Source organism: Miscanthus floridulus, chromosome 19, assembly GCF_019320115.1.
Source record: "Miscanthus floridulus cultivar M001 chromosome 19, ASM1932011v1, whole genome shotgun sequence".
In the NCBI taxonomy this organism is placed as follows: Eukaryota; Viridiplantae; Streptophyta; class Magnoliopsida; order Poales; family Poaceae; genus Miscanthus; species Miscanthus floridulus.
Window position 1 is genome coordinate 68,582,976 of NC_089598.1, and position 27,889 is coordinate 68,610,864.

Below are 27,889 nucleotides of genomic sequence, written 5' to 3' on the forward strand. Positions count from 1 at the left end.
TGTAATTGTGAGATGAGGTGAAACGAGCGGGTCGCTACCCGCCTTATATAGCTCGGTAGGGTTATAGGTCGGTTGAATCTAATCCTGATCGGTTATAAGATATCTATTTACAAGGAATACAACATCAGCATATCCGATCAGATCATCCTTGATCGCCAAGGATATTCACGTAGCCTTGCAGGGCACGCCGACCTATGTCGTGCTTCACATGGCGTAGTCTTGTGGGCTGGGCCTCCCCTGATGGCTCAGCCCATGTACAGCCCTATGTATCCAGGGTTATACCCCACAGATGGGCATTGCATCTTAATCTTAGTTTAATTTCCTGTACAGTAGAACAGTCGCAATGTAGTGCATCCAAATGTTACTGATGGAAAATCAAATCTTGAATTAACTAGGACAGGAAATCAAATATGACACATCATGAAGGGCCACTTAGGGCCAGTTTGTTTGCCTAGCTCAGGAGACCTAGAAAGGACAGCAGCCTACAACCCGCAGTGTTTGATTGCCTAGATGACTTCTGGGCCGCTCGCAAGTATGTCGTCGTCGTCGTGACCGCCGCACCGAGCCAGGCTGCACTCTGCCACCGCGTGCGCCGGCCACTTGCCTTCTGGTGGTTGAGGTGCTTACGCTAGTGGAGTGCTCGATGAAATGACAATGAGAAGAGCAAGGAGAAGATATTGTGGTAAGGCTACCAGATTTCTAGTACAGGGTAGCCGTATCCATTTGTGCAGGCAAACAAAACCGATTTCTGCTCAAACAAACTTGTTCTAGATCAGTGAAACAAACATACGAGGTGGCACCATAGAAGCCGTGCTCGAGCAGTCGAGCTGGCCAGAAGCCAAGCCAGGCGGCTATGCTGGGCAGGACTTGTTCCTATAAGAATTGCCATACATGGTAGTCCTTTAGTCATTTACAATCAGGACATCAAAGATTTGAATCATCTGGTCAATGAAAAGAGGAGAAAGTGCGAATGAAATGGTTTCAGAATTTTCAACGACCATTTTCTGGGCAGTAGGGGACTGGACATGTAACATCCTAAAATTTGCATTCTTTTAAATTAGTAAATATGATGTATTTATGCAAATGTGTGTGCATTAAAAGATAGAGAAATAATAAATTTTGTGAATTAAAATTTAAAAATAAGGTTAGAAACTTTTTGATGCATACAAGCTGCTGCATATCATTTTGTGAATGTTTGGAATTTGTTAAAGATTTCAAAAAGATTGAAATTTGAATTTAAAAATGGATTTGGAAAAGTGGTAGAAAAAGAAAAAAAAAGAATCATTTTTCCCCTCCCTTCTTGAATTTCGGCCCGTGGCCCAGCTCCTTCGGCCCGCTGGCTTTCTCCTCCGCGCCAGCCGCCAGCCCAGCCGCGCGCCTCGCTCGGCCCAGCAAGCCGCGCCAGCCCAGCTCGCCTCCCCCTTGCGCGCTGCGCAGCCCAGCACCGCTGCCGGCCCAGGCCGAACGGCCTGGCAGCAACCGCCGCCGAGCCTTCCTCGCGCCATAGCCACTGACCGCCCGGCCCCGCCCGTCAGCGCGTCCCCTCCCACCTCCGTCCCGCGCCTCGAGCTGCGCGGACCACCTCTGCAGCAACCGCCGCCGCTCCTGGCGTCGTGGGAGCGTCGCCCCCGCTCCTTCGGCCTCGATAAAAGGAGCCGAGCCCCGCCCCCCCCCCCCCCCCCCCCGTGTGCCCCCTGCTGCTCCCCGCTCCTTTTTCTTCGCACTCGCCGTGCACAGAAGCCGTTACTGCCGAGCCGAAGGTGGCCGGGAATCAGCCGTCCACACCTTCGCACGGACCGCCGCCCGCCGAGCCTCCCCGTCCTCGTTCTTCCCCGTGGTGAGAATCCCCTGGCCTCCCCTCTACCTTCCGGTACCGCTAATTTTGTTTCCATGGCTTCTAGTGCCCTGGCCGCATGCGCCCGCGAGCTTTGGGCGCCAACCATGGCATCCGCCGCCTTGGCTCACTCCTCCGGCCACTTCTTTGCCCTGGCCGAGTTCCACCTCCTCCTCAGCTTTCTCCCGGTGCCTCCAGATTTCCGAACCGTGGCCGTAGGCCTCTGGCCGCGCGCTCCGGTGACCTCCATGCCGCCGGCAATGGTGCTCAGCCGCCGGCGTCACTGTTCCGGCCGGCCACCTTCTTCTCTCCCTCCTCTGATCAAATCCGATCCGTTCATTTCAAATCCAACGGCCGAGAAACATCCGATACCCCTTCGCGGATTATTTTTCTAAAGAGACCCCTCGGTTTTCATCTAATTGAACCCGCAGTCCAAGGCGTAGTTCCCTGAATGCGCATTCTCGTTTGGAAAAACGTAAACTTCACGGCTTAAGTCAAAAATACGTTTTCAGTATTTACATAAATGCCATTTGAACTGTTTCGCTTATAAAATTGTCGTTTTAGCTCCGAATTGATCCATTCAAATCGCGTTAGCTTCGTAATTCCATAATCTACATGTTAGAACCACTGTTAGTCAAGTTGGAACATTTTAATTTCCTGGTTAGATATAATTAAATATATTGCTATAGGAAATCCCGTTTAAATCATAACTTTCGCTATTTTAGCATCGTTTTTTCGTGAACTTCGCGTTGACGTGATCGTAGCGAGACGTAGATATTTTTACAAACATTTTATATTGTTTTCAATACTGTTGGTGTACTGTTCTAATGATAGGAATATTTGCTTTGCATGAATGCTTTTGGAATGTTGTATGTTGCCGTGTTGGTCGCGTTCAGACGGTGAGGAGAACGTTGGAGATCAGGAATTCTTCGACGACCAGTAAGACCAGCAAGAGTTTGTGAACCAAGGCAAGTATAGCATGGGCCTACCTTGATGTCCTATTTCACTTTAATCAATTACTCATTTACATGTGTCTAATTTTGATACCCGTAAGGACATCCTAGTGATTGTTTATCCTGTTCCTTGTCTCCTATGGGTTAAATGCATATGGGTAGATTGCCAGTGCTCTAACTGAACTCGATCTACATGATGATGAATGACTATGGATTTATGAGTTTAACATGATTTATAACAACTGTTCCATAGGGCGAAAGTGCAAATGACCTTTGTTCATGTTGCTCCCAGCCCTCCATAAGGACTTATCTGTCGGCAAAAGCTGGGACTGACAGTGCAACCGGGAGAGTCATATGGCTCTGACTTTAGCTCAGTAATAGGATCTTTTCTAGCTAGTTAGAGGTTACCTTTTTGGCGCAAATGGGGCTTGCCACGTTGGGTATAGGGCTGCCTCTGTTCCTATGAGTATAGCCGTGATGGATATGTGCCATAGGAAAGGGGGTTCCTACATCTGCCTGCCAAGGAAACCTAGCGGCCCTAACTTGTTAGCGAAACCTATGAAATGGCTTCATAGTTTACCCTGCCCGCTCACCTTGGCAGTGACATGGGAGTAATTAACCCGGGCATATGGGGATCACGACTCACGGTGAATGTTCACCACCCTCTGCAGAGGGTAACAAACTGTTTATAACAGCCGTGCTCACGATCACGAGCGGCCCGGAAAACTCACAGAATAACTGGATACTTGATGATGATCATTTAAGTTGTTCTACGATGATATATGGTACACTTGACCCTGATATATATGTTCTTATGGGATTAAATGGGAGCTTAAGCATAATTTGATAATATCTGATAATAAAAGCTTGTCGTACTAAAAATGCTAACTGCAGGTAAACCAGAGTCAACCCTTTTTGAGCTTCATAACCCATGTTAGCTTGTTAAGTACGGGATGTACTTACACTTGTTTATTTTCTTTATTTGGATAAAAATCCCGGATGGGTAACAGATGACAACGGGTATGAGGATTTCTCGGAGGATTTTTAGGCTCGTGGTCAACTAGTTTGACCTTCCCTGTGATGAAGCCAACGAGAGTTTATTATCTTTTTATTTTCCGCTGTGTGATGTAAGACTAAGTTGTATTATAACTCTGATGTATGGGACACCATGATGATACTTTATGTAATTTGTCAGCTTGTGTGTGTGATTGATTCCTGGGCACACATGAGTTTCGTGCATTCAATTTTATCCTTAAAATTGGGTGTGACAAATTGGTATCAGAGCCAGGTTGACTGTAGGACGCAAGCCTAGTTAGAAAATGGACGTTTAGCATCTTTGCTCCTCTGGTTTCTTGCTTACTGTCTTATTCTTGTTATTTTATTAAAACATTTATGCTTTTTATACCTTAATCTATTATTTAAAATTGTTGATTCTAATTCTATCTCACTTTAAATCTATAGATGTCTCATAATTCGAAGACTGCTCGCCTCAGCACCGCCGGCTATCGTGCCATGTTCACCCCGCGTGCCCCACAGACGGAGAGGGAGATTGTGATCATCTCCGATGACGAGGAGATGGCTACCCCGACGCCTACACCTGCTCCTACACCAGTCGCCGTGCCAGTCTATCCTGTTGTAGCTACACCTGAGGAGTCGATGGCTACTTCCCCTACACCTGCACCATCCCCAGCTGTTCCCGTGGTGGAGGAGGAGATTGGCTGGAAGTGCAAGTACTACTTCAAGCCAGCCCCAGAGACAGCCTACTACCACACCCTCCTCACTCACGTGCTGGACGACTACTACCCCGACTTGCACGCCTCCATCAGCTACCACTGCGCCGAGTAACCAGCATCCATTGGAGGCTACCTTCTGGAAGGTAGAGCTGGTGGTCACCGCCTGGAACGACATCAAGAATGGACATGAGGTGGAGACTGTCCACTGTGCCCCTACCAGGAGAGCCCATGCCTTGGATGGCATGGAGGATGCAGCCCAGAACGCCTACATCCACTACCATGGTCGTCGCTTTGAGGCCATGAGGGAGGATCGCTTCAGGTTCCTTCCTCGAAATGATCATGAGGGTGTTTGGCAGGTTTTGGCTCCACCAGAGAATGACCCAACTCTGGAAGCAACGGTGCAGCATGTCCACGCTATGCAGGGAGTGGATGAGGAAGTCAAAGGAGAACTGCGTGCATCTCAGAGGGCTCAGAGACGCCTCCAGAAGCAAGTGGATGAACTTCGAGCACAACTTGGACACCTTCCATCTAAAAGAAGAAGCGCCGGTCCTTCACCATGATTGACACCGCTCCATAGGTGTTAGGTGCCTTGATCTAGATTACCACTGTCGTTAGTTAGTGTTTCTTATTTAGTCTTGTTTGGTCTTGTGAACTTGGATGATTAGATGTTTAATTTATGAACCTGGTTGATTTGGTATTTTGCTTGATTGCTGGAAGTTTGTGGGCATGTCCACAACTTCCTTAGATTGGAACTTTAAGTTTAGAATGAAATCTTAATGCAGATGTTTCGCTTTATCTTATCTCTGCTGTGCTGATTTCTAGAGCAGCCTGTGTTCTTTATCTGGTATCTCGAAATCTGGGCTATCAAAAATTCTGAAATTTTGTGGAGATAACTAGACCTCTGTATCTTTCAAATGTTTCTGGAATCACATCATTAGCTATTCAGGTTTGTGAGATCTAGCTGACACAAGTTGGTGTTCCTGCGCTGCCTGGAACCCAGAACAGATTCAGTTTAGCCCTACTTTTGACCATGTGTGTGTCAGAATCTGTAAAAGTGATCTAAATGAAAGTTGTAGCTGATCTCCTAAGCTTTCTAACAAATCTTGGTTCACCTCTGTTGGATCTCTGAAACTCGAGTTATAACAGTTTTACTGAACTGCTGAATTTGAGTCTTGTCCAGAAAATTCTCAGCATTGTGTCTTATCTTTTGTAAGCTCTCTATAATTGGAAAAATCTCTAAATTTTGCACATTTGTTGGAAAACAGATGGCCGCAAGAGGAGGAAGAGGCAGAGGCCGTGGTCGTGGGCGTGATGCTCTCATAAATCCACCACCCACCGCCACCTGTGACCATGGAACAGATATTGGGAATGCAAGCGCAGCTGATGCAAGCTATGATGCAGCGCTTGGACAATGAACCTGCAAGAGGACCACCGCCTGTTCAGGTCAGAGATAAGCGTGGAGAGTTTATGAAAGGTCGACCACCGGTAGTTCACCCATGCCTCAGACCCTATGGAGGCAGATGATTGGTTGCGTGCTGTGGAGAAACAACTGAACATAGCACAATGCAACGACCTTGAGAAGGTGTTGTACGCTTCTAGACAACTCCAAGGAGCTGCTCAGGATTGGTGGGAATCATTCCAGTTTGGACGTCCCAACAATGCTCCTGCTATCACTTGGTAGGAATTCAAGGACAATTTCCGGTCATACCATATTCCCGATGGACTAGTGGAACTGAAGCAGGAAGAATTTAGATCCCTCAAGCAAGGATCAATGACTGTGGCGGAGTATCGGGACAAGTTCGCACAACTATCACGCTATGCTCCAAATGATGTAGCGGACGACAAGGATAAGCAACGCCGATTACTCAAGGGACTCTATGATGGACTGCAGCTCCAGCTGATGTCTAATACTTACCCTAACTTCCAGTCTTTGGTGAATCGCGCTATCGTGATTGATGATAAGCGCAAGGAGATGGAAGCTAAGAAGAGAAGGCTCTAAGGGCAAGCTTCTGGAAGCAACACTCGCCCACGTGCTTATCCCCAGCAAGGTTTCCAGCAGAGGAATCAAGGATCAACTCACCAGGGAAACCGTGGTCAGTATCCTTAGTGGAACCAGTTCCAGCAACGCCCTCAGTACCAACAACAGTTTGGAAATCAGCGTCCCCCGCAACAGACCAGCAATCCTGCAACACGCCAGGGAGTGCCCAACAATGCTCCTATGAAGAGTGGTGCACCCAACAATCCCAATGCCTGCTACCGATGTGGAGAAGTAGGTCACTATGCTCATCAGTGTCCTAAGAAGCAGAACCAACAAGCACCTCAGAACCAGACCAGCAATCAGAAGTTCAACGCCCGACCACCTCACTCTGCGAAGGTGAATTATGTGTCATCTGATGCAGCTCAGGAGATGCCTGAGGTCATGTTGGGTACGTTCAGCGTCAACTCTATCTCTGCTACCATACTTTTTGATTATGGTGCTTCGCATTCTTTTATCTCCTAAGCTTTTGTTAGAATGCATAGCATACCTTTGTGCACCATGAAAAACCCCATACTAGTAAATTCCTTGGGAGGTAGTATGCCCGCTTCTTATTGGAGCCCCTCAACTAGCATTTCCTTAAGGGGGGTAGACTTCAAGGTGAAGCCTATTGTGTTGAGAACAGCGGGAATTGACCTTATTCTGGGAATGGATTGGATGAAACAACACCGGGCAGTGATTCAGTGTCAGGAGAAATCTGTGGTTGTGACATCACTCAATGGAGATAGAATCTGTGTAGAAGTGGTAGTGCAAGCTTAGCCTACAGCCACAGTGAACCAGCTAGATGGAGAAGTCAATGAACAAGATCGTGTCATGGAGGAGTTCCCGGATGTCTTCCCCGATGACTTGCCAGGTATGCCACCTGACCGAGACATTGAATTCCTTATTGAATTATTACCTAGAAGTGCACCAATAGCTAAACGTCCATATAGAATGGGAGTTAATGAATTAGAAGAGCTTAAGAAACAACTAAAAGAGTTGCAAGAAAAAGGTTTCATACGCCCCAGTTCTTCCCCGTGGGGGGGCACCTGTGATCTTTGTGGATAAGAAAGATGGTAGTCAACGGATGTGTGTGGATTACCGTTCACTTAATGAGGTTACAATCAAGAATAAATACCCGTTGCCTAGGATTGATGATTTGTTTGATCAGTTGAGAGGAGCACATGTGTTCTCCAAGATTGATCTCCGCTCAGGGTATCATCAACTTAAGATTCGAAACTCAGACATACCCAAGACAGCATTCACTACACGGTATGGATTATATGAGTACACCGTTATGTCTTTTGGATTGACCAATGCACCTGCATATTTCATGTATCTGATTAATAAGGTGTTCATGGAGTTTCTGGATAAATTTGTGGTAGTATTCATAGATGACATACTAATATTCTCCAAGACTGAAGAAGAACATGCTGAACATATAAGGTTAGTCTTACAAAAGCTTAGAGAACATAAGTTGTACGCTAAGCGGAGCAAGTGTGAGTTTTGGTTAAAGGAAGTCTCTTTTCTGGGTCATGTTGTCTCCAATGGTGGAATAGCAGTGGATCCAGGCAAAGTGCAAGATGTACTGAATTGGAAACCACCAACAACTGTAAGTGAGATTCGTAGCTTTTTAGGATTAGCTGGATATTACCGAAGATTCATTGAAGGTTTTTCCAAGCTAGCCAAGCCTATGACAGCTCTGTTGGAAAAGAATGCCAAATTTGTATGGTCTGATAAATGCCAGGCAAATTTTGAAGAGCTAAAGAAGAGATTGACTACAGCCCCAGTATTAATTTTGCCAGATTTAAGCAAGAACTTCTCTATATATTGTGATGCATCCCGTTTGGGTCTTGGATGTGTGCTTATGCAAGAAGGAAGAGTGGTTGCATATGCATCTAGACAACTAAGGAAGCATGAGTTGAATTATCCTACTCATGACTTGGAATTGATAGCTGTGGTTCATGTTTTGAAGATCTGGAGACATTATCTAATTGGACATAGGAGTGATATCTATACTGATTATAAGAGTTTGAAGTATATCTTCACCCAGTCAGATCTGAATCTAAGACAACGTCGTTGGCTGGAATTGATCAAAGACTATGATTTGGAAGTGCATTATCACCCGGGAAAGGCAAACGTCGTAGTAGATGCACTTAGCAGAAAGAGCTATGACAATGGACTTCAGATGACATCTATGTCAGTAGAGTTGTGTGCTGAAATGGAGTATCTCAACTTGAGTCCTTGTCACTAATGCAATGGAATTGGTGATAGAGCCTACATTGGAGCAAGAGATACACAAAGGTCAATTGGAGGATGAAAAACTTAAGGAGATAGCAGAGAATGTAGTGCTTGAAAAGGCACTAGGATTCAGAATGGATGAGAATGGTAGTCTTTGGTTTGGAAAAAGGATATGTGTACCTGAAGTGAAAGCTATTCGTGATGCAATTCTGCAAGAGGCCCATGAGTCTGCTTATTCTATACATCCCGGAAGTACCAAGATGTACTTGGATCTCAAGGAGAAGTATTGGTGGTATGGTTTGAAGAGAGATGTGGCAGAATATGTGGCTTTGTGTGACACTTGTCAAAGAGTGAAAGCAGAGCATCAAAGACCTGCAGGGTTACTACAACCAATGAAAATTCCTGAATGGAAATGGGAAGAAGTTGGTACGGACTTTATCGTAGGATTGCCCCGTACTCAAAGAGGCTATGATTCAATATGGGTAATAGTGGATCGACTCACCAAGGTTGCTCACTTTTTACCAGTCAAGACTACCTATATTGGTGCAAGACTAGCAGAGTTGTACATGGAAAGAATAGTGTGCTTACATGGTGTTCCCAAGAAAATTGTGTCGGATAGAGGCACTCAGTTTACATCGCAATTCTGGCATAAAGTACATAGATCTTTGGGAACAAAGTTGAATTTCAGTTCTGCTTACCACCCGCAAACTGATGGACAGACTGAAAGGATCAACCAGATTTTGGAAGATATGTTGAGAGCTTGTGCACTTCAGTATGGTGATAGTTGGGATAAGAGTCTGCCTTACGCAGAGTTCTCATACAACAACAGTTATCAGAAGAGTCTCAAGATGGCACCTTTCGAGGCGTTGTATGGGCGTAAGTGTAGAACGCCTTTGTTCTGGAATCAGACTGGAGAAACTCAAGTGTTTGGACCCAATGTCCTTAGAGACGCGGAAGAACAAGTGAGGATGATTAGAGACAATTTGAGAGTAGCTCAGTCCCGGCAGAAGAGTTACGCGGATATTTGTAGAAGAGAGCTGACTTTCGAGATTGGTGATTATGTGTATTTGAAGGTGTCACCAATGAGAAGTGTGAGAAGATTCAATATGAAGGGAAAGTTAGCACCAAGGTATATTGGACCTTTTAAGATCCTAGAGAGACGTGGAGAAGTAGCTTATCAGTTGGAACTACCTGAGAGTTTGACAGGTGTGCACGATGTGTTCCATGTATCCCAATTGAAGAAGTGTTTGAGGGTACCAGAAGAGCAAATTCCATTGGAAGAACTTACGGTTAAGGAGGATCTTACTTATGAAGAGTATCCGATAAAGATCTTAGAAACTGCCGAAAGAGTTACAAGAAGCCGAATCATAAAGATGTGCAAGGTGCAGTGGAATCGGTATACAGAGGATGAAGCTACTTGGGAAAGAGAAGAGGATCTGAGAAAGACTTATCCCCAACTGTTTGAGTAAGCAATCACCCGAATCTCGAGGACGAGATTCATCTTAAGGGGGGTAGAATTGTAACATCCTAAAATTTGCATTCTTTTAAAATTAGTAAATATGATTTATTTATGCAAATGTGTGTGCATTAAAAGATAGGGAAATAATAAATTTTGTGGAATTAAAATTTAAAAATAAGGTTAGAAACTTTTTGATGCATACAAGCTGCTGCATATCATTTTGTGAATGTTTGGAATTTGTTAAAGATTTCAAAAAGAATTGAAATTTGAATTTAAAAATGGATTTAGAAAAGTGTAGAAAAAGAAAAAAAAGAAGAATCATTTTTCCCCTCCCTTCTTGAATTTCGGCCCGTGGCCCAGCTCCTTCGGCCCGCTGGCTTTCTCCTCCGCGCCAGCCGCCAGCCCAGCCGCGCGCCTCGCTCGGCCCAGCAAGCCGCGCCAGCCCAGCTCGCCTCCCCCTTGCGCGCTGCGCGGCCCAGCACCGCTGCCGGCCCAGGCCGAATGGCCTGGCATCAACCGCCGCCGAGCCTTCCTCGCGCCGCAGCCACTGACCGCCCGGCCCCGCCCGTCAGCGCATCCCCCACCTCCGTCCCGCGCCCGAGCCGCGCGGAACCACCTCTGCAGCAACCACCGCCGCTCCTGGCGTCGTGGGAGCGTCGCCCCCGCTCCTCGGCCTCGATAAAAAGGAGCCGAGCCCCCCCCCCCCCCCCCCCGCGCGCCCCCTGCTGCTCCCCGCTCCTTTTTCTTCGCACTCGCCGTGCACGGAAGCCGTTACTGCCGAGCCGAAGGTGGCCGGGAATCCGCCGTCCACACCTTCGCACGGACCGCCGCCGCCAAGCCTCCCCGTCCTCGTTCTTCCCCGCAGTGAGAATCCCCTAGCCTCCCTCTACCTTCCGGTACCGCTAATTTTGTTTTTCATGGCTTCTAGCGCCCTGGCTGCATGCGCCCGCGAGCTTTGGCCGCCGGCCATGGCGTCCGCCGCCTTGGCTCACTCCTCCGGCCACTTCTTTGCCCTGGCCGAGTTCCCCTCCTCCTCAGCTTTCTCCCGGTGCCTCCGGATTTCCGAACCGTGGCCCATAGGCCTCTGACCGCGCGCTCCGGTGACCTCCATGCCGCCGGCAATGGTGCTCAGCCTCCGGCGTCACTGTTCCGGCCAGCCACCTTCTTCTCTCCCTCCTCTGATCAAATCCGATCCGTTCATTTCAAATCCAACGGCCGAGAACATCCGATACCCCTTCGCGGATTATTTTTCTAAAGAGACCCTCGGTTTTCATCTAATTGAACCCGCAGTCCAAGGCGTAGTTCCCCGAATGCGCATTCTCGTTTGGAAAACGTAAACTTCACGGCTTAAGTCAAAAATATGTTTTCAATATTTACAGAAATGCCGTTTGAACTGTTTCGCTTATAAAATTATCGTTTTAGCTCCGAATTGATCCATTCAAATCGCGTTAGCTTCGTAATTCCATAATCTACATGTTAGAACCACTGTTAGTCAAGTTTGGAACATTTTAATTTCCTGGTTAGATTTAATTAAATATATTGCTATAGAAAATCCCGTTTAAATCATAACTTTCGCATTTTAGCTCCGTTTTTCGTGAACTTCGCGTTGACATGATCGTAGCGAGACGTAGATTATTTTTACAAACATTTTATATTGTTTTCAATACTGTTGGTGTATTGTTCTAATGATAGGAATGTTTGCTTTGCATGAATGCTTTTGAAATATTGTATGTTGCCGTGTTGGTCGTGTTCAGACGGTGAGGAGAACGTTGGAGATCAGGAATTCTTCGACGACCAGCAGGACCAGCAAGAGTTTGTGAACCAAGGCAAGTATAGCATGGGCCTACCTTGATGTCCTATTTTACTTTAATCAATTACTCATTTGCATGTGTCTAATTTTGATACCCGTAAGGACATCCTAGTGATTGTTTATCCTGTTCCTTGTCTCCTATGGGTTAAATGCATATGGGTAGATTGCTAGTGCTCTAACTGAACTCGATCTACATGATGATGAATGACTCTATGGAACTAAGAGTTTAACATGATTTATAACAACTGTTCCATAGGGCGAAAGTGCAAATGACCTTTGTTCATGTTGCTCCCAGCCCTCCATAAGGACTTATCTGTCGGCAAAAGCTAGGACTGACAGTGCAACCGGGAGATTCATATGGCTCTGACTTTAGCTCAGTAATAGGATCTTTTCTAGCTAGTTAGAGGTTATCTTTTTGGCGCAAATGGGGCTTGCCACGTTGGGTATAGGGCTGCCTCTGTTCCTATGAGTATAGCCGCGATGGATATGTGCCATAGGAAAGGGGGGTTCCTACATCTGCCTGCCAAGAAAACCTAGCGGCCCTAACTTGTTAGCGAAACCTATGAAACGGCTTCATAGTGTACCCTGCTCGCTCACCTTGGCAGTGACATGGGAGTAATTAACCCAGGCATATGGGGATCACGACTCGCGGTGAATGTGCACCACCTCTGCAGAGGGTAACAAACTGTTATAACAGCCGTGCTTACGGTCACGAGCGGCCCGGAAAACTCACAGAATAACTGGATACTTGATGATGATCATTTAAGTTGTTCTACGATGATATATGGTACACTTGACCCTGATATATATGTTCTTATGGGATTAAATGAGAGCTTAAGCATAATTTGATAATATCTGATAATAAAAGCTTATCGTACTAAAAATGCTAACTGCAGTAAACCAGAGTCAACCCTTTTTGAGCTTCATAACTCCATGTTAGCTTGTTAAGTACGTGATGTACTTACACTTGTTTATTTTCTTTATTTGGATAAAAATCCCGGATGGGTAACAGATGACAATGGGTATGAGGATTTCCGGAGGATTTTTAGGCTTGTGGTCAATCAGTTGACCTTCCCTGTGATGAAGCCCATGAGAGTTTATTATCTTTTTATTTTCCGCTGTGTGATGTAAGACTAAGTTGTATTATAACTCTGATGTATGGGACACCGTGATGATACTTTATGTAATTTGTCAGCTTGTGTGTGTGATTGATCCCTAGACACACAAATTTCGTGCATTCAATTTTATCCTTAAAGTTGGGTGTGACAGGACACTGGAGTCACTTGTTGCTTGCACAAAACTAGGTAATCAAGCACCTCGTTGAGCATGCCCGAGACATGCCTCCTGCTCAATTCACTCTTCGTATGCTCAGGCTACATGGAATTTTGGGTTAAACTGCTCGCTTGCCGTGCACCCGTGCCAGAAATGAACCACTACACTATAGAGGTTGATTTCTACAACCTTAAACCGCTTAAACACCCGCACAGAAATGAGAACTACTGACACCAGTACCGAATCGGGAATCGGCAGCACGGCGTCACCAACGGCACAACTTATCCAAAAACACACGGATCTTGTGGCCTCGTGGGCAAGTACTCACAACATTGCACAAGGAAGGCATGCTTCAAAAAGCATGATCATCAGATCTTATGGTGGGGTTTGTCTAAAAGAAAAAGATCTTATGGTGGGGCAAGAATTCAAAACATCCACGACAAAATAATCAGATATGCAGAACCATTCCATGATCAACACTTCTTCCGCAAGGAACTGAATGTGTTCACGATTTGGTCAGTTACATGTGCAGAATCCTGGAAATGAATGTCTCAACAGCTGACTTCCAAACAGAATAAAAAAAAACCAATTCCATATCAACATGGTGTAAATAACACTCTTTCAGAGGTCAAAGGCAATAAGTTCGGGTATATGATCTTATTGATGTTCCTAGAATTTCCAATTCATATGAGGTGATATCAGATGGAGCCCCCCAGCTGCAAGGAGATGAACATTTTCAATGTTAACGAGCATAACAGATTCCATAAAGTTATATAACCAGTCAGACAACTTTTATAATTATTGACACACATGTTCCTTGAGGTGAAATAAACAAATCAGAGTAATTATATGCCATGTATAAAAATATAATGTTTTTAAAATTCAATATGCAATCATGGTGGACTATATCTGAATCTGTATTGTTAAACAAAAGAAAAATGTGTTACTTCGTGAAAAAATATTTTAGTTTGACCACTTATCAATACTGATTGGATCTGTTAAAACCCCAAAATCAGGCTAATAGAATGTTCATGCAATACAAAGGAGATATGTAGAAGGGAAAACATCTTTTCTAAAGGTCAAAATAGTTCCTAGCCATTTACTAGTGATTTTTGCATTGAGTGACTGGGAAAACAGACACCCACTTTGTCAAGCCAGCCAGAGGATTTTGCAAAATTGTAATAGCAGATAAGAAATTTATCCCATTTCTATATGCACAGATCTCAAAGTAAAATCAATAATAGTAAACGTGGGAGCCTATCAAGGTAAAAACAATAAACATGTCCATCATTGGAAAGCAAAGATAAAGATTGATTTAAGGGGAAGTGGCAATGAAAGCATGGTTTGATATTTATGCAATTATATCTGGTGGATTACATATTCCTTAGCAGGTAAGCTTAACGCAGCAATGAACCTATGCATGCAATGCTAATTAAGCTCATATAAATATCAATAATTTTGCAGACACTGAGAAAATGTAAAATTTCCATGGTCTTGACATGGGGCAATGTTCAAAAAGGCGGGTACTAGGCGCTCGCCCAAGCGCGCTTCAGTGCTGGGCGGAGGGGTAACGCCTCGCCTAGGGGGATAAGCGGAGAATAGGCGCCGTGCCACCAGATCCAGAGCCGCGCCGCCCGAGAGAGGGAGCTGCGCCGCCGGATCCATTGCCGGGCCTCCCTCCTCCCAATCCAGTCAGATGCGCATCCATTTGAAGGAGAGGGGAAGGCAGCAGAAAGGAAAGGCAGGCCTTGGGTCGTGATGGCGTGGGGAGCACGCGAGGCAAAGCTGCGGCAACGCATGAAGGCTGAGCCTGCTGCCTGCCTGCCTGCAGCCGGCCTCCACCGAGAGAGAGGTGTCACGGGAAAGAAGATGCACTGCTCGGGCTGCAGATGAGATGTGGATAAGACAGAGCGATCTTGCGACTTGCCCCTCCACTTTGTAAAAATTTCTGCAAATTTTCTTGCTATGATTTCCTTTACTGATTTCTTACATTCTAGTCCCTAGAACTTCTATTTTTCACAAGATACCACTTCTATTGCTGTAGGAACTTCTATTTATTCAGCATTTCAGCTACTACATTTATATATTTATTCAGCTATACATGCTGAATGCAAATTTAACAAAATGCCTTGAAACGCCTAGGCTAGCCTAGGCTCGCTTAGGCTCTAGGCCATGGGTCGTCGCCCCGCCTAGCGCCTTCTTGAACATTGACATGGGGACAAATACAGTTAATTTCTCTGGCCAGTATCCTTATATTTTATATACAAAGTGGTTAGCGATCTTCACAAGTACACATGTCAAAAGGAATGAAGTTGAAACAATAGCGCAATAACTCCACAGCCAACTCCAGTATCTGTGAATAACTGGCCTAGTGACCAATGCCTAACAGTTGCAAATAAACCAAAAGACTACAATGCCAGAATCACAAAAACAAACAGTTTTGATTATTGGAGAAAAAGGTTTCATGACAGGTTGTCAGATGTCATAATGATTGGGCTCTATATGCACAGAATTTTTCTAGGGCCATATGTACAGAAACTCAGTGAGCTGCAACTCTAAACATCAAAATGACAAGATTTTAAGCTACAAACTAAGTTTATCCAACTGGATTAAGCATGCATTTTGCTATTATCATTAAGATTGTACTTCAACCTTTAAGTTCCATGCATGCCAAATGACATCTGTTAGGATCCCTAATCCGGCGAGAGAGGGATCAAAGACTGTAGGTGTGTGTATTCGGAGGTCGGGGCTTGAGGACACGAGGAAGACGGCGCGGCTGCGCCGTGGTTGCCCGAGGCTAGGGTTAGGGCACGGCAAAACTCCCGGCTCCCTTGGGAAGTTGAGAAACAATATATGTTTCTGCTTAATTCCCCAAAGTAGTCTTACAAAGTATTTATGTCCTCTAATAATAATAATATTAATAACCCCCTAATAATTATAGTAATTCCGATAAAAACTAAATGCTGATGACTTGGGCCTTCTGGCCTTCTCCTGCGCGGGCGTGGCCTAGCCACTGGAGGGGTTGCGCCTGGTGTACTGGACGCCCGCCATAACATCTCTCCCCGCCTGCGAAAACAACTCGTCCTCGAGCTGAAAGTCAGGGTACGCTGCCTGGAACTCATCGAGGCGCTCCCAAGTGGCATCGTCTTCAGCCAAGCCGTGCCACTGGATCAGCACGCGCCAGACACCACGGCGACGCTGCGCCTGCAGCGCGCGTTCGGGAGCAGGAAGGACACGTCCGTCCTGCGTCGGAGGTAGAGCACCCGAAGTCACGGGCGGTTCGCCGTGGTGCTGCTTCAACAGGCTGACATGGAACAGATCATGGAGGCGAGCACCATCCGGCAGCTGGAGACGATAAGCAATGCTCCCAATGTGCTCGAGCACGCGGAAAGGCCCTGCCCAACGCGGCCCCAGCTTGTGTTTGGCGCAGGGGTCCAGAGACTGCGCCGTGCGATGGAGGAGGCGCAGCCAGACCCACGAACCGGCGTCGAACTCCACGTCCCGGTGGTTGGCGTCGTAGTACTTCTTCGCGAGCTGCTGGGCTTGAAGGAGGCGCTGACGAACTTCGGCAAGGATATCATCACGGCTACGGAGAAGTGCGTCCGCAGCCTCCGTACGTGTTGTCCTTGGCCGGTATGGCAGTATGGGTGGCGGGGGACGGCCGTACACCACCTCAAATGGCGTCGCGCGAAGGGAGGTGTGGAAGGAGGTATTGTAACAATAATCCGCCCACGACAGCCAGTCGACCCAAGCGCGAGGGCGGTCCCCTGTAACACAACGCAAATACATTGTGATTACCTTATTGACCACCTCCGACTGGCCATCCGTCTGGGGGTGGAACGCTGTGCTCATGCGGAGCTTGACGCCCGCCATCTTGAAGAGGTCGCGCCACACGTGCCCGGTGAACACAGGGTCCCGATCACCAACGATGGACGTCGGGAACCCGTGAAGCCGGACAATGCCGTCGAAGAAGGCACAGGTGACAGACGCCGCGGTGTAGGGGTGGCCGAGCGCGATGAAGTGCGCATACTTGGAGAAGCGATCGACGACGGTGAGGATGATCGACTTGCCGCCGACCTTGGGCAGCCCCTCGATAAAGTCCATGGAGATGTCAGCCCACACCTGGGATGGCACGGCCAGGGGCTGCAGCAAGCCCGCCGGCTGTAGGGCTTTGGTCTTGTTGCGTTGACATGTAGCACACGTGCGCAACCAATCCTGCACCAAGGAGCGGTCGCCCGGGATATAAAAATCCGAACGAAGGCGATGCAGCGTCTTCTGGATGCCTTCGTGACCGGCACCATGGGCAAGCTGAATTGCCTGATGCCGGAGGTCGCCACAATCGGGCACGAAGATGCGGGAGCCGTGTAACAGCAGCCCTGCGTCCTGGCGCCAGGGGGCAGCAAGCTCGCCCGCACGGAAGCGCTCCTGCAGCAGCAAGGCGTCGGGGGCAGTGGCCGTGGCACGGCGCACGTCGTCGAGGTAGGTGAAGGACGGCCCAGAGAGGGCCGCTGCTGCTGCTGCTGCAGTCCCGCCCTCCTCAGGGCCGGCCTCGGCGTCGCAGCGGGAGAGGGCATCCGCCACGGTGTTGAGGCTGCCGGGGTGGTACTCCACGGCGAAGTCGAAGTTGAAGAGTTTGCTGACCCATTGATGTTGCGACACCGTCGACAGGCGTTGGTCCAGCAGATACTTGAGACTGTAATGGTCAGTACGAACAAGAAAGTGACGGCCCAAGTATGGCCGCCAATGGCGAATGGCCTGACCAACCCGATGAGCTCCCGCTCATAAGCGGCGAGCTTGAGGTGGCGGGCGGCGAACGGCCGGCTGAAGAAGGCGAGAGGCCCAGCGCCCTGGTGAAGGACGGCACCGAACCCCGCACCCAAGGCGTCGCTGTCCACGGTGAACGTCTGGTCGAATCCAGCATCTGAAGGACCGGACCGGTAGTGAGGGCGCCCTTGAGTGCCCTGAAGGCCGAGTCGGCATCGACGTCCCATGCGAACGCATCGCGTCGCAGGAGGCGGGTGAGGGGCGCCGCGATAATGCCAAAGTCCCGAATGAACTTCTGGTAGTAGCCGGCGAGCCCCAGAAAGCCCCGCAGGGCCCGAGCAGACCGCGGAGCGGGCCACAAGGCAACCGCCGCGATCTTGTCAGCGTCCGTGGCGACGCCTTCAACGGAGATCACGTGGCCGAGATAGGCCACCGAGGACGCCCCAAACGAACACTTGGAACGCTTGAGGTGCAGATGGTGGGCGCGGAGGGCGTTGAGGATGATGCCGATGTGCTGCAGGTGTTCGGCCCACGACGAGCTGTAAATCAAAATGTCGTCGAAAAACACCAGGACGAACCTGTGGAGGTACGATCGGAGAACATCGTTCATGAGCGCCTGGAATGTGGCCGGGGTGTTGGAGAGGCCAAAGGGCATCACCAAGAACTCGTAGTGCCCTTGGTGAGTGCGGAACGCCGTCTTGCTGATGTCGTCCGAGTGCATCCGCACCTGATGGTAGCCGGAACGCAGGTCAAGCTTCGTAAAGAAGCAGGCGCCGTGAAGCTCGTCAAGGAGCTCGTCCACCACCGGGATAGGGAATTTGTCCTTGGAGGTCTTGGCGTTGAGGGCTCGGTAGTCAATGCAGAACCTCCAGGAGTAGTCCGCCTTGTAGACCAAGAGGACCGGGGCAGAGAACGGCGACGTGCTGGGGCATATGATCCCCTGTGCGAGCATCTCTGCACACTGCCGTTCTAGCTCATCCTTCTGCAACTGCGGGTAGCGGTAGGGGCGCATGGCGACAGGAGCCGTGCCCGGCAGGAGGTGGATCCTGTGGTCGTACGGCCGGACCGGCGGAAGGCCGCGCGGCTCGTCGAAGACGCCGCCGAACTGGTGGAGGAGCCAGTCCAGGAGCGGCTGCCCTGGAGACGTGTGGACGGCCCGGACCGCGGGCTCCCGAATGTCGTCGCGGGGGGAGCCTAGTCCTTTCCACAGAAGGCGGCGGCCACCGCGAGTGAACGCCATGCAGAGGTCCTCGAAATCCCACAGGATGGGTCCGAGGGTTCGGAGGAATTCAACACCAAGGATGAGGTCGAACTCGCCCAGACTAATGCCGAAGCAGCTGATGGAGAACTCCTCGGTGCCAATGGCGAGGGACACGTCGCGAGCAACCCCTTGGCACGGAACACGGTCGCCATTGGCCACCAACACCCGCAACGTGGGGTGGGGGGTGGTAACTAGGTGAAGCCGGCGCATAAGATCGGCGTTGATGAAGTTTGTCGTTGAGCCGGAGTCAAGAAGCGCCACCACGCGGTGGCCGTGTATTGTCACCGGTAACAGCATGGCGTTCTCCGCACGCACGCCAGCTAGCGCGTGGAGGGAGACCTTGGGCTCCACCGCCGGGGCGGTCTGGGCAAGCGCCGCGGTGTCCTGGCCGAGGGAAAGGGCAGCGGCTGCCTCCTGTGCCTCCGGGAACACGGCCGCAGCAGCGACCTCCGCCGGCACCTCATCGTCGAGGAAGTCGTCGGTCTCGAGGTAGAAGAGGCGCTGACAAACGTGGCCGCGCACATAGGGCTCATCACAGTTGAAACACAGCCCTTGGCGGCGGCGTTCCTGCTGTTCCGCCGGTGACAAACGGCGGAATCGCGGCTGTCCGGCCACTGCTGGTGTAGACGCTGGCAGGGCAGGGGCTCCTCCCCCACCCGAGGTGGTGTTGGCCGCCGGTCGAGGGGCCACGGGCAGCCCAGGGCGCACCGGAGGCCGAGCACTGCGCTGCTATTGCGGCGCGGGCAGAAAGGCTGCCACGCGACACTCGTACGCCCGAGCGTAGTACATGGCCGACTAAAGGTCGGGCGGGTGGTGCATCTCGACGTCGACCTTGATGTGCTCGGGGAGGCCACCCACGAACAGTTCCGCCTTCTGGCGAGGATTGAGGTCGCGAGCATGGCAGAGCACGGCATTATAGCGGTCCGAATACTCCTGGACCGAAGACTGGAAGGGTAGCCGGGCGAGCTCGCCCAGCCGCGTGCCGTGCGTTGGGGGGCCAAAACGGAGCTGGCATAGGTCGCGGAAGCGTTCCCAGGTCGACATGCCTTCATCCTGTTCCAGCGCATAGTACCAAGTTTGAGCAGCGCCGCAAAGATGGTACGAAGCTAGCCATGTGCGATCCCAAGCCAATGTTCGCTGGCCGCGGAAAAACTGATCGCAGTGGTTGAGCCAATTGAGCGGATCAACGGCACCGTCGAACGTCGGGAACTCCAGCTTGTAAAATTTGGGAGGGGCATGGGCGCCGTTGGGAGCAACGGCAAACGAGTCCTCGACGGATAGGGCGCCGCCGGAGTACCCGCCTCCACTGTAGATGAGGGTACCGTCCGTCCCTCCATAGAAGATGCCGTTGGTCGGGGGCGGCTGGTGCGCCCCGGAGGACGCCGCGATCACGGCCGCCGACAGTGTAGGGGTCGTGGCCATTGTGTAGATGGGTGGAGTCGTGGAGCCCATCGCCCACAACGGGATGGGAGACGGCGAGGCCGGCCACCGCAGCAAGTGGAGGGGCACCCCCGTCCCGCTGGTCTGGGGCATGCCGTAGGGGAAGATCGCCTGCAGCTGCGACGGCTGTGGAGGTGGTGGTGGTGCCGGCTGTTGTGGAGGGGGAGGTGGTGGGATGAGGGCGGCCAGGGCCGCCTGCATGGCCGCCATGCCGTGGGCAATCTCAGCCATGTCGTCGGCCAAAGATTCCAACGTCAGGGGCGTTCCCGAGGATGCGGACGACCACCCCAACGCGGCCGACGGCGCTGGCGCTGATGGCACAGGCAGGGAGGCGGAGGTGGACGGCGGCTGCGTGGATGTGGATGGAGGACCTGACATCTCTGATACCAGACTGTTAGGATCCCTAGTCCGGCGAGAGAGGGATCGAAGATTGTAGGTGTGTATTCGGAGGTCGGGGCTTGAGGACGCGAGGAAGACGGCGCGGCGGCGCCGTCGTCGCCCGAGGCTAGGGTTAGGGCACAGCAAAACTCCCGGCTCCCTTGGGAAGCCGAGAAACAATATATGTTTCTGCTTAATTCCCCAAAGTAGTCTTACAAAGTATTTATATGTCCTCTAATAATAATAATAGAAATAACCCCCTAATAATTATAGTAATTCCGATAAAAACTAAATGCTGATGACTTGGGCCCTCTGGCCTTCTCCTGCGCGGGCGTGGCCTAGCCACTGGAGGGGTTGTGCCTGGTGTACTGGACGCCCGTCATAACAACATCATTATAAACAATATGCATATTTGATGTATAATTTATATGGATTGAAATCCAACAAAATGAATTAATTCAATAAAACAATGCTACGAACAAACATAGCATTTGCATTTATATTCAGCTTCTGTGAACAAAAGGCATACCATAATAGCCTCGATCTCTTCTTCAGTCAGGGGTTTACGCTTAGGAAGGAGTGAAGCTGGACCTCCTACGGCAGTATGAGAAGGTGGGGAAGGCACATCTGATCTAAAGCGGTAATTTTTAATCCCTCCAGAAGATGGTGCCTCAGCTTTCGCCCCTAAAAAAACAAACATATTGTTATGCGAACTATTTTCCTTCAGAATTATGAGATGATTAACTAAGCATTCAGCACACCATATGTATTCATCCCCCTAGCAATATAAGTACTCCCAACAATTCCAAATGTAAACAGAAGTAAGGTCATTCATGGCAACAGTCATAGATGTCACATGGACAAGTGTATCTGTGCATGTTATTCAAATTCGCAAAACATCCAAATATAGCACTCTAGAAATTTATAGTAAGAAATTATTGAAGGGCTATTTGCACAAGGGGGAACAGGGGTGGGGAGGCATAAATGCATCATGCAACAATCAGTATATGTTACTCAAGTGTGCCAAAAGATTTGACAGGCCAACATTTGGCAACTTTCATCAAATTTGGGCACAGTTTGGTTTGGTGAGAAATTTTGGCTGGCTTTTAGTTCATTTTGATGGCCAAGGTCACCAAAATCAGGGCCACAAACTTGGTGACCATAATTTTGGCTGGCAAACTAAACTTTGGGCCTAGTTACTAGGTGGCAAGCTTGGGTGCAAAATCAAACAGGACCTAAGGTGCTAGGTTGAGATCAGATGAAAGTGTACACAGTAAGCAAACAGGGGTAAGTAGCCAACAAGTGGCTATGCAAGAGATCTCAAGCAAAGCAAATCCTATGGTATAATTAGAAACACTCAAACACCAAGTAGCAACAAATGTGGCTGGATGCCCTAGCGCAACCTCAGCACCAAGGGGATGCTAGATGAGGAAGATTGTTTTTTTTCAGATTTCGTTCAAAATTGGTTTTAAAAAATTTAATTTTCAAGGGCAAAAGGTTGGTAACTGAATTCCGAGACAGTGTCCTCTGGAAACCAAATATTTAAAAAGATCAACTAACCACCAGCAGCCCTACATCTGAACACAGCACAATTCTTATGACAAACGACCAACCAACAGTCCAACACAACTAAGAACTTGCTCTAAACACAATGTAGCTGCATGAATCTGACATACAGAACCACCTGTTATTTGTCAAGGACATTAAGAATTTGTCTCAAGACCACCCTCCTATCGCAGCTATACCCAAATTTTTTAATAGAGATCAATAAACAAAAAAAGTAGGCACTTGTTTTAACCAGCAGTGTCGTAGACCCAAATGATATAGCTCAACTCTTTCTTTTGACAAGCAAAGTACCCACAGAATGCAAACTACAGCTGCAACACAATGCAGTTGAATGAATCTGACACAAATCACCACAAGCAAGTCCGGGTTCCATCTATGCTAAGTTAGGCCCTTATTTATCTCTGGTCCAACCCTAACATCAGAATTCCAAATCTACGCACAGTTCTTACTACTAGTAGTGAACACAAATAAACATAAGCACGGTTCCATTTGGCTTGCACCATTAAGAAAACATGACCCTAGGCCACATCCCCACTTTCCTTCCCACATACATATGCCAGAAAATCGATGCAATTCATTGAAGCCTTGAAGGGATCAACGAATTCCTGCAGAATTGAAGACGTAACTAGGCGTGTGCCCACTCGCAAATCACTATTCAAATCAAAGAAAAAAGGCGAGCCGAATTCACCCAAACACTGCTTCGACGAGGAAATTCGAATGGATCTGGTGCTTACCCAACCGGGACATGAGGGTCGCGTGCTGATCTGCGGGTTGCGACGGCGCTGTAACAACGGAGGAATGAATAAGGAATCGAGAAAAGGTAGAAACACTGAGAGAAATCCTCTGACAAACTGGAGTAGCAAACCGTATAGAAGAGGAGAATACTGGGGTAATCAAAAGGGAGAGCACCTGGCGCGGATGGGGCTTTCAAATTCCGCTTGGGGAACTTGATCAGAGGGATCCGCGGCATCTGCTCGTCCGGATTGGAGCGCTCGCCGGATGTAAGCGTCGCCGACGGAGAGGAAAGGCTAAAAAACAGGGGCCGCGGCGCCGCGTCGGGTTGAGGAGAGGAGGCTCGGGCCTCAGGGCCGCTCGACGCTGTTCTGGATATTTGGATTGTTTTCTTGGACCAAAAGCCGTTTTCGCAGTTCGGATGGTGGATGGATGGAATTATGGAAATATGAGTTGCTCCATTTGGTTTCCAATTCTTATCGAACCAGAATCACGGACGGCATTTACATATTTACCATTATTATAGATAACATCTTACACTGTATCACTGACACATGAGTCATTAACATAGTACTTTTTATACTACTCACATCATAATGATAGTAAATATGTAAATAATCCGAATCATGAGAGTCCAAAAATTCCCTTTCGACCAAAGAAGATTTATATTTAAAATAGTGGGGTACATCAATACGTTATAATCACTCTGAAATATACTACATGTATCTAGAAAAGTGATTTTCATCTAAATTGCACCCACGCGGTTAATAGCTCTAAATCTCAAAATCAAATCTATGTGACGCTTCGTATGGATGACCGTATAGGGAAAAACTCGGCAAAATGCCTGATAACAAATGCATAATAAACGACGGCAACTATTTCTGCAGGCGGAGTTGAGAAAGTTCTTCTTTCATGTGTCTTCCTTCTTCTTCTTTCTGCCATCGAAGAATGAGGAAGACTGATCTAAAACTTATTCTCGCAGGTACTTTATCGTGGTCAGATCTAACTACAACAAAACGGAGGAGAGACCGGAGAAAATTATTCCATTACGACGACATCATCTCTGCCTTGATGTCGCCGCCCGAAAAGAAAAATCTCCATGTCATCATGCTAATGAAGTTGCTGACTCCGTAATTATCGTCATCATCTTAAACAGAGCCACCATAGAGAAAACGATTCCACATTATCCCATCACCGTCATCGGAGAGGATGAGGAGATAAATCCCCAATATCAAAAAACTTAGCATGAAGAGACCCTAACTGACAAGATCGTAACATATGGGTATGTTACGCTTCGGGATCAATGGTTCTCGACCGAAGAGACCCCCGGCCGACCCCTCTAGGATCGCCCGGGGCTCTAGGGCTATACCCATCGGTTACGCTCGCGCCCACCCTCAGACCAAGAAATTCGCCACGCCACCGCCTCTGCTCAGAGCTTGGTGGCTCGCCCGCGCCTCAGGCTCCCGATCAACGAGAAACCTAAGCCGGGCCCTTGGCTCCTGCCCGGCCTATGACACCAGCCAAGGCCCGGGCACTAGAAGACATATCCTGAGCCATCGAGGCTCGGGGGCTCCATGACTTAGCACTTTGGGCGCGGTCTTGCCGGTCGCTCCCCCGACAGGGTCATGCACGGGACGTGACATAAGAAGACAAGCTCTCCTCGGCCTCTAGGGGCTTGAGGCATTTCAAGACCACGTGTCAGCCCCTCGAGCCAACCTCCCTCACCACCAAGAAGACTTTAGAAGGTATGCCTAGGGAGGTCGATCCAAACCGACACAGCCTGACACTTAGTGTGTCAAAACAGGCCAGCTGGACGACGCTCAGGGCTTCTTCGGCTCCACGACATCGCCACGATCAATAGAGCACCACTGCAAGACCCTCCTAGACTTCGGCGCATGAAGACCATAGGCTAAACCCCCAAATCACCATGCACTTGACCTATCTCGGTATAAAAGGGATAAGGTCAGACCCAAGGGGGAGGACGATCCGAGACAGATCATTCCATTCCTCATCGATCTGCTCATGCTCGGCACTGAGAGCATAGTAACCTAGAGATGGGCACCGAGAGTTCCTCCACCGGTCCCGTCATCTTCCTCCTCTCCGACCAAGGGAATGCTCCACCGACGGCGAGGCAACCTTAGGATTAGCACCGAGCTAATCCCTTACCAAATCTCTCTCTACCTCCTGTACACTCTGTTGTAACTCCTAGATTTTAGGTGCTCTTGAGTATAAGGATCATCTGCTGCTGTACGTAGGGCATCGATTGGCCCAAACCAGGATAAACCGTTGCATCATCTCTATGATTCTTGTGTTCTTGAGTCCACCCGAGCCACCAGAGACACGTACTCTAACACCAACTTAAACAACAATGCTTGTCGTGGTTCCGACCCCACGACAGCTGGCGCGCCAGGTAGGGGGCAGCATCAAGTGCGATTTAGGCTCTATGGTGGTCAGAGCCACCCATCTTGTCACTGGAGCAAGCGGCACCGCCACAGACAACAGTGTCCACTTCCCTGGCGAGTTCTTCATCGCACTCGGTGCCTTCGCTTCGAGCTAGGTCCTCAACTTTGGGAGCCTAGCCTACGTCGTCGACTGCTATGACGAGCTTCATCCGCTCAATGAGGCCGCGCTAGTGGGCAACGAGCTCCTAGGAGCATATCTTGAGTTCCTGGCCCAGCAGATCCGACGTGGTCTAGGTCCGCACCCCACCGTGTCGGACCGTCGCCAAATGTTCTACATGTTGGCCAACGTCCACCACTAGATCGCCACCGATGAGGTGCTCGCGTCGCCCGATCGCATCTGGTACTACCTCTCGGACCTGCCTTTCGGGATCCAGAATGCGGTGGCATCCTTCTAGTTGGAGCTAGAGCACCTCATCAGTCGTAAGACGCCATGAAGCGCCATCCTTCCCGACACCGTGGGGGCTGACGTCCCCTAACTATGCACCTTCCTCGAGATCCTCTCGGGGAACAGCCTAGAGTATGACTCCAATGGCATTGACTGCTATGCCCCGCCACACATGTGCTACCACATCAACAGCGAGGTTCCCGCTAATGAGGTGCCTGAGCTCACACCACCGGATCAGGGTCCCCACAGCCGCGCAAACTACCTTTGGGAGAAGGTAGCTCACCTGCAGGCTCGGTAGGTGGACCTGGAGGCCGCCAAGGCAAAGCTCGAGTACCAAAGGTAGGACCTTGCATGGCAACAAGCCGTGCAGCTCCTGGCAACAATGACGATGCCCGCACGGGGGCTCCTAGCGCCCTGCGCTTCCCCCAAGCGACCTACAACATGGCGGCCACCACCTTCTGGCTGGAGGACATCTCCGACATGCTGGACCTAAAGACCAATGTGAGGCTGAACAAGGAGAGGCGGCTTCTCCGCATCGCCCTCGAGTAGCAGGCCAAGAGCTCCACTTCCTGGAATCACACCACGCTCTCTAGGATGTCCCAGCCAACAACCACTACCAATGGGGATCGCTCTGATGCTCATGCCCGCCGATAGGCGGGAGCGGTGGCAACTCCTTCAGCAACAGCTCCAACCACCCATAGACCAGGGGTACCAAGCCCCGATAGGGGCAAAGGCGTGAGCCTTCCCCTTAGTGTCTCCCCGCGCATCACCAGATTGGCGACGACCGTGACATCTGCGACACCATTAAGGCCAGGCACCACGCTCAGGCACAATCCCATACTCCTGAGCAATGGGGCAAGGATGCCGCCCTGGATCACTTCGGCCCCTAGGCGTTCAGGGCGGTGATCCGAGCGGCCCCTACCTTAGGTGATTTTGCCCGTGAAAGGTCCTAATGGCTAGATGGGGTGAGCTCTCAAAGACTAACTAAAGATCCTCACTAACCACTAGACAATACACATGCTAGCTCTCAAAACTAATTACACTAAGGAGCTTAGCTACCCTAGGAAAGTAAATACAAGATAGGGTAGTGGTGTTTATACCATCGTGGCAAGAGAGAATCAATCAATCACAATGAAATCTAATGAAATCCTCGGAGACTAGATGACACAATGATTTTTTACCATGGTTCACTTGCTTACTGGCAAGCTAGTCCCCATTGTGGCGATTCACTCACTTAGAGGTTCACGTGCTAATAGGCATCATGCGCCTAACCTACAATCGGGTGCCGCACAACCAACACAAGATGAGAGTCACACAAGCCACGAGCAATCTACTAGAGTACCTTTTGGCTTTCCATTGGAGGAAGGTCAAGAACCCCTCACAATCACCACGATCGGAGCTAAAGACAATCACCTTCCTCCACTTGCTGATCCTCGCTGCACCAGGCCATCTAGGTGGCAGCAACTACCAAGAGAAACAAGTGAATCCCGTAGTGAAACACAATCACTAAGTGCCTCTAGATCCAATCACTCAAGAAATACACTTGGATTCACTCCCAAGCTCACAAAGATGATGAATCAATGAT

At 49.4% G+C, this 27,889-nt stretch overlaps 1 protein-coding gene across 1 annotated transcript; it reads right to left on the minus strand.

Annotated features, from left to right (window-relative positions):
• Nucleotides 1-13,769: 13,769 nt before the first annotated feature.
• Nucleotides 13,770-23,857, minus strand: LOC136528146 (uncharacterized). Its single transcript, XM_066521061.1, has 4 exons — nt 23,635-23,857; nt 23,460-23,507; nt 21,689-21,843; nt 13,770-14,032 (listed from the first exon to the last, which is right to left on the minus strand). Exons 1-4 carry the CDS (start codon nt 23,693-23,695, stop codon nt 14,015-14,017), a joined length of 282 nt encoding a protein of 93 aa, XP_066377158.1. The 5' UTR covers nt 23,696-23,857; the 3' UTR covers nt 13,770-14,014.
• Nucleotides 23,858-27,889: the final 4,032 nt, after the last annotated feature.